This window comes from Otolemur garnettii, unplaced genomic scaffold, assembly GCF_000181295.1.
Source record: "Otolemur garnettii isolate 467f Iridium unplaced genomic scaffold, OtoGar3 scaffold00015, whole genome shotgun sequence".
Classification (NCBI taxonomy): domain Eukaryota; kingdom Metazoa; phylum Chordata; class Mammalia; order Primates; family Galagidae; genus Otolemur; species Otolemur garnettii.
Genome location: NW_003852410.1, coordinates 953,956 through 964,055, shown reverse-complemented (window position 1 = coordinate 964,055; position 10,100 = coordinate 953,956). Strand labels below are relative to the sequence as shown.

At 49.3% G+C, this 10,100-nt stretch overlaps 1 protein-coding gene across 1 annotated transcript in view; it reads left to right on the top strand.

Moving 5' to 3' along the window:
• Positions 1-10,100, top strand: part of IRAK2 (interleukin 1 receptor associated kinase 2) — an 88,630-nt gene that overhangs the window by 5,393 nt on the left and 73,137 nt on the right. Inside the window, exon 2 of the mRNA XM_012802492.2 lies at positions 5,567-5,749. Within this exon, the coding sequence (XP_012657946.1) occupies positions 5,567-5,749 (183 nt within the window). The remainder of the gene's footprint in view (positions 1-5,566; positions 5,750-10,100) is intronic.

Sequence of the window (10,100 nt, the reverse complement as noted above, 5' to 3'; positions counted from 1 at the left end):
CCTGGCTATTTTTTGGTTGCAGCCATCATTGTTGTTTGGCGGGCCCGGGCTGGATTTGAACCCGCCACCTTAGGTGTACGTGGCTGGCGTCTTAGCCACTTGAGCCACAGACGCCGAGCCTATTTATTTATTTTTGAGACAGAGTCTAACTATGTCGCCCTTGGTAGAGCGCCATGGCGTCACAGCTCACAGCAACCTCCAGCTCTTGGGCTGAAGCAATTCCCTTGCCTCAGCTTCCCAAGTAACTGGGACTACAAGCGCCTGCCACAATGCCCAGCTATTTTTTTGTTGTTGTTGTTGCAGTTGTCATTGTTGATATTAACTGGCCTGGGCTGGATTTGAATCCACCAACCTCGGCATATGTGGTTGGCGCCCTACCCACTGAGCCACGGGCGCTGCCCACCTTCTCTAATCTCTCTCTGACCCCTGCTTCTCTGGATCTGACACTTATATTTCCCTACATGGTACTTTCCGCTACCTTAGCTTGACCCAGGTATTCTAGGATAATCTCCTCATCTCAAAATCCTCAACTGAATTCCATCTGCAAGGCCCATGTAAGGTACCATAGTTAGAGCTCTTGGAGTTTAATATGTGGATGCCCTGGGGGGGGGGCATCATTCTGCCTGCCATAGTCATTCAGGTCAGCTCTCATGTTGTCTCAGCCCAGAGGCCTTTCCTGCCTCTGTTCCTCTCTGGTTCTTCACGCTGCTTCATTTTCTTTATTCCACTTAACGGGATCGATGTTACCTTGTTCTTTATTGGTTTCCATCTGCCTGTTGAATATAAATGCCATGAGGGCAGGGGCATTACCCGTCTAGTTCCTGCCTATCCTCCCAGAACCTACCTAGCACAACTCTGGGCAGTGGGCAGGTGCTCAGTGACCACATGAGGGAGTGATGAGCTGAAGGGGGCGGGAGTGGTGAGGACGTGGGTTGTGGCCACCTCCACCCGAAGGAGCTGGTGCGGAGCCATGGCCAGCCGCTTCCCATGCTGGTACCAGCTGTGCCACCCAGTCCCCGTGTTCTCCATCTCCTCTGAACGAGTGATTGTGATTATCTCGCTGGCCCTATAAAGTCCAGGCTTCTGTGGGTCATTTTAGAAAACGAGCTGATTGTTGTTCTATGAGGGAGAGAGTAGGGGCCTGGGAAGAACTCGAAAATGATTGAGAAAATCTCACAGCCACAAACAGGCATACTCTCTTGGGTCTGACATTTGTTGACAGATGATCTGGTTACCTCTTGTTCATTTCTCTGTGACTGCGGTTGCATCCATTGGCATCTGTCTGTGAAGATGCCCGTGTGAAGTGGGATTCTTGTATCTTCACCCACTGAGGTGTGTGCAAAGGGGCTCGGGACAGGGGCTTCTTTGTGGGACTGCTCCCCACTGGCCTCTGTTCACTCGTGCGCATGTGCCAGCCTCTGCACAGCTCTGCTTTACCCCTGTGACATCAGGCAAGTGACCGCCTCTCTCTGAGGCTTTAGTTTCCTTAGCTATAATAACACCCTCTTGGTGGGGCATGGTGGCTCATGCCTGTAATCCTAAGCACTTTGGAAGGCTGAGGCGGGTGGATTGCCTGAGCTCATGAGTTCCAGACCAGCCTGAGCCAGAGCGAGACTTTGTCTCTAAAAATAGCTGGGCATTGTGGCAGGCGCCTGTAGTCCCAGCTACTTGGGAGGCTGAGGCAAGAGAATCACTTGAACCTAAGAGTTTGAGGTTGCTGTGAGCTATGTGGCCACGGCACTCTACTGAGGGTGACAGAGTAAGACTCGGTCTCAAAACAAAGAAACAAAAAATACCCTCTCAGAGTTTCTGAGAGGCTTAGGGGATAGGATGGTTGTAAGGGTCCACAGGGCTTTTCTCCGTCCCCACCCAGGGAGGAATCTGGTTAGGTTAGAGAAGGACAGTCAATTCAGGAGGATATGCCATCCCCACTCTGGAGGACTTTGAAGATGGGCCAGGTTTTCTCTTGCCTCAGGTGAACTCCTGCAGGATTCGGGAACTTGCAGTGGTAGTCTCGACATGCAGTTAACCGTCGAGGATAAAAGAGTTTTTCAGCCAGGTGTAGTGACTCAGGCCTGTAATCCCAGCACTCCAGTGGGCTGAGAGAGGAGGATTGCCTGAGCGAGAGTGAGACTCCCTTTCTACTAAAAGTAGAAAAAAATTAGCTGGGCGTTGTGATGGATGCCTGTAGTTTCAGCTGCTCAGGAGGCTGAGGCAGGAGGATCACTTGAGCCCGAGAGTTTGAGATTGCTGTGAGCTATGATGAGGCCAGGGCACTCTACTAAGGGTGACACAGTGATGCTCTATCTCAAAAAAAACAAACAAGTTTTCACAGAATGTAGATAGTTTAACACTTACAGCTAACATTTATATCTCATTTCTTGTATGCCAGGCACTGTTCCAAGTGCTTCTGTGCAAATAACTCATCTAATCGGGCTGCGCCTGTGGCTTACTGAGTAGGGCACTGGCCCTATACACCCAGGGTGGCTGGTTCGAACCTAGCCCCGGCCAAACTGCAATTAAAAAAATAGCCAGGCATTGTGGCAGGCACTTGTAGTCCTAGCTACTCAGGAGGCTGAGGTAAGAGAATTGCCTAAGCCCAAGAGCTGGAGGTTGTTGTGAGCTGTGACTCCACAGCACTCTACTGAGGGGGACAAAGTGAGACTCTGTCTCTAAATAAATAACTAACTCATGGAATCCTCACAACAACCTCTGAGGCAAGCACTGTTGTCATCCTTCCCCAAATGATTAGCAAGTAAGAAGCAGAGACAGGATTTGAACTCAGGCCTCAAATCCCAAGATCTGGCCTCTGAACCACCACGTACACATGTTTTTATATCTGTGGGGAAAAAGTCTAGAAGATCAGACGCCAACATACAGTGGTTTCCTCGGGGGTCTTCCCGGAGGGATGATCATGGAGACTTCGATTTCCTTCTGTTCTTCCTCGTCTGGGGAGAGCCATGGACTCAGCAGGAGCCCTGGGTAGGGACTCACCCCACAAGATCTCTATCTTGTCTTGGCCCTGTTTAACAGGCGTGGTTAAATGCTGAAGGGTCAGTACTTTAAGGTTTGTCTCTTTTGTTTAAGGAAAGTGTCCAAACTGGAAGCCACCTCAGAGATTAATTCCTATGTCTCCTGCATTATGAGTGAGGAAGTTCAGCCCACATAGGGTCAGATCTGTGGCTGAGTTTCCAGTGCCACCCACCACCAGTGGCAGCTCTGGGCTTCTGTTTTTCCCATTACATCACGCTGCCTCCCAAGGGGAGGAGCGATGGTTGTCTTGGGGGTCGGGGGGAGTGTTCCTTCCTCTTCCCTCCACTCTTTGTACTGCGGGAAGCAGCTTCTGACCTGGCTGACTTCACTTCCCACTGACCGGGAGCCTGGTCTGGGGTTTCCAGTGACTAAAGTTGTAACTCAGGAACTTTCTATTCTCAGTGGGCCACTTCTGGAGGTTTTCTCTCTACAGGAAGCTGTTGCAAGCCTATTCTGTCCAGAGGGGAGGGACTTACGCAATCTGATCCCATTACTTCCTGCCTCTGAGATGATCTATGGTCCCCTGTGGCTCTAAGGATCAGGTCCAAACTCCAAAGCTCGGCATTCATTGGCAGGTCTTCATTGTACGGTCCTGGGCTCCATCTTTTGCCTCACCTTCCCCCCAAGTGGCCCACCTGTTTGTATTTTCTGGGCAGAAAATGGGGTTTGGGTGCCTCACCACAGTCTCTCGAGAGCTTGTCACAGGCTAGCGCACAGGAAGCCCCCGTGACACTTTACTGGATGAGTGAACGAATGACTTAATGGTCACATCCATTCCTGTGACGTGACTTCTGAAGTCCTGGAACTAACTAACACTTGATTACTTTATTCCTGGTTTTAAAGAATGCCTCTCTCACTTCACTAAACTCAATGGAATACCGACCTTTGCAAATGCCATTTGTGAAGAGCCATTACCCACTGAGAAAATGCTTATGCTATAATGTTAATAGGAGCAGGGTGTAAAATTTTGCCTACAGTCTGGCAACAACTATGTCCAAAGCCACATGTAGGTTGAGGGGAGTGCTTTTTGACCCCTAGTGGCCTTGGGAAGGGGGCCAGACACTGTAACTTTTTTCCTCCTGCATTTTCCGTGTTCTGATTAGACAACAGCCATTAATTTTATGGTTAAAAATGAAAAGGAAGAATGCACTTTTTTTATTCTTGCCAAGTAGCTCCCTGAAAATTTTGTTTAGTACTTCAGAATTGGCAAAGTGCTTTTGTATTCACAGCTGTCTTGATCCTTTTTTTTTGGCCGGGGCTGGGTTTGAACCCGCCACCTCTGACATATGGGGTCGGCGCCCTACTCCCTTGAGCCACAGGTGCTGCCCAAGAGGACAGTGGGGCATGGGTTTGTTCGTTCATTCATTTATATTATATATAATTACTGAGTTCCTCCCAGGACAGCTGGGGCTTAGCTAAGGAGGGTGAGATGCCCGGGGCAAAATTGAATGAGGTGCTTATTCTTTTTTTTTTTTTTTTGAGATAAGAGTCTCACTATGCCACCCGCTATAGAGTCCCGTGGCATCACAGCTCACAGCAACCTCCAACTTTGGGCTTAAGTGATTCTCTTGCCTCAGCCTCCCAAGTAGCTGGGACTACAGGCCCCCGTCACAACGCCCAGCTGTTTTGCAGTTGGTTTTGTTTGTTTTTTTTTTTTGGCCAGGGCTGAGTTTGAACCTACCACCTCCAGCATATGGGGCCAGCGCCTTACTCCTTTGAGCCACAGGCACCACCCTGTTATTGCTGTTTAGAAGACCCTAGGCCAGCCTTGAACCCACCAGCCTTGGTGTACGTGGCTGGCACCCTACTCACTGAGCTATGGGTGCTGAGCCGAGGTGTTTATTCTTTCATTTCTTTTATTTATTTATTTATTTATTTTAGAGACAGAGTCTCACTTTTTCGCCCTCCATAGAGTGCTGTGGCATCACAGCTCACAGCAACCTGCAGCTCTTGGGCTTAGGCAATTCTCTTGCCTCAGCCTCCCGAGTAGCTGGGACTGCAGGCGCCCGCCACAATGCCTGGCTATGAGGTGTTTATTCTTGAAGCCTTGCAAGTGCAGGATGGACCCTCCAAGTGATCCCTCCTCACGTTTTGCTCCCCAAGTACCTTACTTGCCTGGCCCATGTGCTGGCTCTGCCCCTGCTCACAGCCAGCCACTGTTCTTGGTTCTGGGGCTGTGACAGTGAATGAAATAGAATAAAACCCCTTTCCTACATGGGGTTTGCCATTCTAGAAGAGGAGGCAGGCAGAGCTCCGTTACACACTAGGACACCCACTGGGGAAGTGACTGGCTGTAGCAAAGAAGTAGTAAAGCTCAAGGTTTGCCCTCTGGTCCTGTGGCCTTGTGTGGCAGCTAAGCTGATATTACAGTGGTGTGTTAGAACTTGGAGGCCCCCTGTGGATCTCAGCTAACTGTGGTATAGGGTGAGTGGGGAGGGTGTCCTAGACAAAGCTGGGCTATCGTGGGGATGCTCTCCTTCCTGGAGGGACAGCCTCTCTGACTCTAAGCACAGCCCTCTCCCTTGCCCTCCAGCCTCCTACGTGATCACAGATCTGACCCAGCTACGGAGAATCAAGTCCTTGGAGCGGGTGCAGGGTGCAAGCATCACACGGGAGCTGCTGTGGTGGTGGGGCATGCGGCAAGCCACTGTCCAGCAGCTCGTGGACCTCCTGTGCCACTTGGAGCTCTACCGAGCCGCCCAGATCATCCTCAACTGTGAGTAACTCTGTGGGCCCTCCTTGGTGGGAGATGTCATGCTCCTAAGCTGTTTGGGTGTGAGCTGCACTCTCTAGCCCTAAAACCTTTTTTACTCTTTTAACTTCTAAAAAAATTTTAATGAGTAAGTTTCCTGTGCACCTAAAAACCAGTAACAGGGCTTGGTGCCTGTAGCCCAGGAGTTGGAGGTTGCTGTGAGCTGTGATGCCATGACACTCTACCCAGGGTGACAGCTTAAGGTTCTGTCTCAAAAAAAAAAATCCAAAAAATACAACTGGTAACAGCAGTTACCTGTGGGAAGAGGAATTGGGTGGCTAGGGAATAAGACACTGGGGGGAGACTTTACTATAAATTCCTTCATACCTTTTAAATTTGGGTTATCGGGAATATTTACTCAGGGCAAGTTGAATCTATGTTGCTGGGCATTCATCCTCAAGATTTGGGCTCGAATAAACTTTATGCTTAATTAAATAACAACCCCCCCCAATTTTTAATATTGTAAAGCTTTTTTTTTGGAGAAACAAACAAAATAACCTAGTTTGGCGCTTGTAGCTCACTGGTTGAGGCATCAGCCACATACACCAGGGCTAGTGGGTTCGAACCCAGCCTGGCCTGCTAAACAACAACGTGACAACTATAACACAAAAAATAGCCGGGCGTTGTGGGTGGCGCCTGTGGTCCCAGCTACTTGGGGGGCTGAGGCAAGAGAATCACTTAAGCCCAAGAGTTAGACGTCGCTATGAGCTGTGATGCCCCGGCACTCTACTGAGGGCAAAATAGTGAGACTCTATGTCAAACAAAACAAAACAAAACACCCAAACATGAGTTATCTATTACAAAAATAATAATTAAAAAAAATCCCAATAGCTATAGTATAAAAAATTCAACAAAGCCTATAGTAAAATTGACGCACATCGTCATCCTGTTTCACTGTTTTTCATCCCAAGAAGTAAAGACTGTCGGCAATCTCTGGGTTTTACGAGAAGCTTTCTTTGCATGAGTAAGCATACCGTGCATCTGCAGCCTCTCCCCTGTGAGACAGAGTCTCACTCTCTTGCTTGGGGTTGAGTGTAGTGGCGCCATGCCTCACAACAACCTCAAACTCCTGAGCTCAAGTGATCCTCCTACCTCAGCCTCCAAAAGGGCTAGGCTGTTCTTCACATTGTGAGAGAATTAATGACAAACAATGAGTCTCTAAGGTGGCAAGGAGGGGCTGCCAGAGAGAGAGGGGAGGAGCCGTTGGCTCTAGTGCAGTCAGGAGCTAGGGGCAGAGGCTCGGGGCAGAGGCTCGGGGCAGGGGCTCCAGCCCGGTCCACTTTGGAGAAGTGGAGAGTGTCAGACACTAGTTTTGCCCCTGCAGAGTGAGCTAAGATGTTGCAGGGGTGTCCTAACACGTGAAAACAGAGAAGCACCAGGCATTGAGACACTGGCCTCTTGTTGGGCACAGTCTCACTATTGACGTCAGAACTGACTGGTGACTAATCTCTTTTTTTTTTTTTTTTTTTTTGAGACAGAGTCTCCCTTTGTCACCCTTGGTAGAATGCCGTGGTATTACAGCTCATAGTAACCTCAAACTCTAGGGCTTAGGCAATTCTCTTGCATCATCCTCCCGAGTAGCTGGGACTACAGGCGCCCACCACAGTGCCCGGCTATTTTTTGTCGCAGTTTGGCCAGGGCAGCCACCCTTGGTATATGGGGCTGGCACCCTACCCACTGAGCCACAGGCACTGATCTGGTGACTAATCTCAAACAGACTCTTAACTTAAGGTCAACAAACAATACAGTACAAGATTTAAAGAAATACTCTCATCTCAGTGTGACACCTTCTTTTTTTTTTTTGAGACAGAGCCTCAAGCTGTCCCCCTGGGTAGAGTGCTCTGGCATTACAGCTCACAGCAACCTCCAACTCCTGGGCTCAAGCGAGTCTTCTGCCTCGGCCTCCCAAGTAGCTGGGACCACAGGCGCCCGCCACAACGCCCGGCTATTTTTTGGTTGCAGCCGTCATTGTTGTTTGGCGGGTCCGGGCTGGGGATTCGAACCCGCCACCTTAGGTGTACGTGGCTGGCGCCTTAGCCGGTTGAGCTATAGGTGCCGAGCCGTGACACCTTCTTTAAGTGTTCCTTTAAAGAAGGTGTCACACTTGTTTTTTTTTTTTTTGTTCTTTTTTTTTAAGAAACAGGGTTCTGCTTTATCATCCAAGCTAGAGTGCAGTGACATCATATCTCATTGCAACCTCAAACTCCTGGGCTCAAGTGGACCTCTCACCTTGGCTTCTCAAGTTCCATTAGTTGGGACCACCGGTGGGCACGACCATGCCCAGCTAATTTCTAAAATTTTTTGTAGAGATGGGGTCTTGCCATGTTTCCCAACTCCTGGCCTCAAGTGATCCTCCCACCTCAGCATCCCAGAATGCTGGGATGACAGAAGTAAGCACTGCCTGAGTCCTCTGCAGGTGCTAAGACTTCTGCTGAGTGCTCCATTCCCCCAACAGCCTCTGGAGGGTGTGCTCTAAGGATTCACTTCCCTACCTGAGGAACCAGGTCATAGGGTCAGGTGTGGTGGGTCACACCTGTAATCCTAGCACGCTGGGAGGCCAACACAGGTGTATTGCTTGAGCTCAGAAATTCTTTTTTTTGAGACAGAGAGACAGAGTCTCACTATGTCACCCTCAGTAGAGTACTGTGGCGTCACAGCTCACAGCAATCTCAAACTCTTAGGCATAGGTGATTCTCTTGCCTCAGCCTTGGGACTACAAGGCTGCCACAAGACCCAGCTATTTCTTTTTTTTGTTTTGTAGAGACAGAGTCTCGCTTTGTTGCCCTTGGTAGAGTGCCGTGGCGTCACACAGCTCACAGCAACCTCCAACTCCTGGGCTTAAGTGATTCTCTTGCCTCAGCCTCCCATGTAGCTGGGACTACAGGCACCTACCACAACGCCCAGCTATTTTTTGGTTGCAGTTCGGCCAGGGCTGGGTTTGAACCTGCCACCCTGAGCTCAAGAATTCAAGACCAGTCTGAGCAAGAGCTGAGACCCCATCTCTACTAAAAATGGAAAACCTAGCCCAGCATCCAGGCAGGTGCCTGTAGTACCAACTACTTGGGAGGCTGAGGCAGGAGGACCGCTTCAGCCTAGGAGTTTGAGGTTGCTGTGAGCCATGACGCATTCTACCCAAGGCAACAAAGTGAGACTCTGTCTGAAAAAGAAAAAAAAGAAAAAGGAACTAGGTCATCGATGGCTAAGGGACTTGCCCAGGGGCCCATGTCTAGTGCTAGGGATATGATGGCGGTCACATCTATGTGTGTCTGGATCCGGAGCCCTGGTGCATGGTGTTCATATTGGGACCTCAACTGCATAAATTGCTACTGAGCACAGTCTATGGGATTCCAAGAAACTAGTGCTGCTGCCTGTCAGCTTGTGTCCTGCTTAGAACTTGGCTCAGATGCAGCTCTCCTGTTCCCACCACCCTACCCTTCTCTCTTGTTCACTGAACTTCTTCTCTTCCCCTTAGCCCTGTTGATCAAAATTGCTGGAGGAAGAGAAATTAAGGCTGGTTTTCACATCCACAAATCCCCTGGTTCTTACTGTGTTTGTGAGATCTAGTTGTGTTTTACTATTGGTTTGAGTTCTCAGGCAAGGCACTTCTCCTTTCTGTAGCTTATGTGTTTTTTTTTGTTTTGCTTTGGGGTCTCACTCTGACCCCAGGCTAGAGTACCGTGGGTCATCATAGTTCACTGCAACCTCAGACTCCTGGGCTCAAGCAGTCCTCCTGTCTCAGCTTCCCAAGTAGATGGGACTACAGGCGTCCACCATGATGTCGGGCTAATTTTTGTACTTTTTGTAAGGACAGGTCTCTCTCTTGCTGCTCTTGAACTCCTGACCTCAAGCGATTTTCCTGCTTCAGCCTCCCAGAGTGCTAGGATTACAGGCATGAGCTACCATGCCTGGCTTTTTTTTTTTATTATTGAGGAAAAAAAGTGCTATAAATCCCTTGGAGGGATATATACTTGGAGGTGACTTGGAGGTGACTATAGAGGGTATGTGAGACATATTTATCATTGCAACTAGTCAAGTCTCTTCCCTTCCCTAGTTGTAACATCAGGTAAACGTTATTTTGCATTTACTTGTCTAAAATCCTTTATTTACTTGCTTAGCTGCCTCTGGCAGTTTGAGCACCTGACTTCTTCTACTACTTCTTAAATTGCTTTCAAAAACAGATTCGAGGGCTCGGCGCCTGTGGCTCAAGCAGCTAAGGCACCAGCCACATACACCTAAGGTGGCGGGTTCGAATCCAGCCCAGACCTGCCAAACAACAATAATGGCTGCAACCAAAAAATAGCCGGACGTTGTGGCG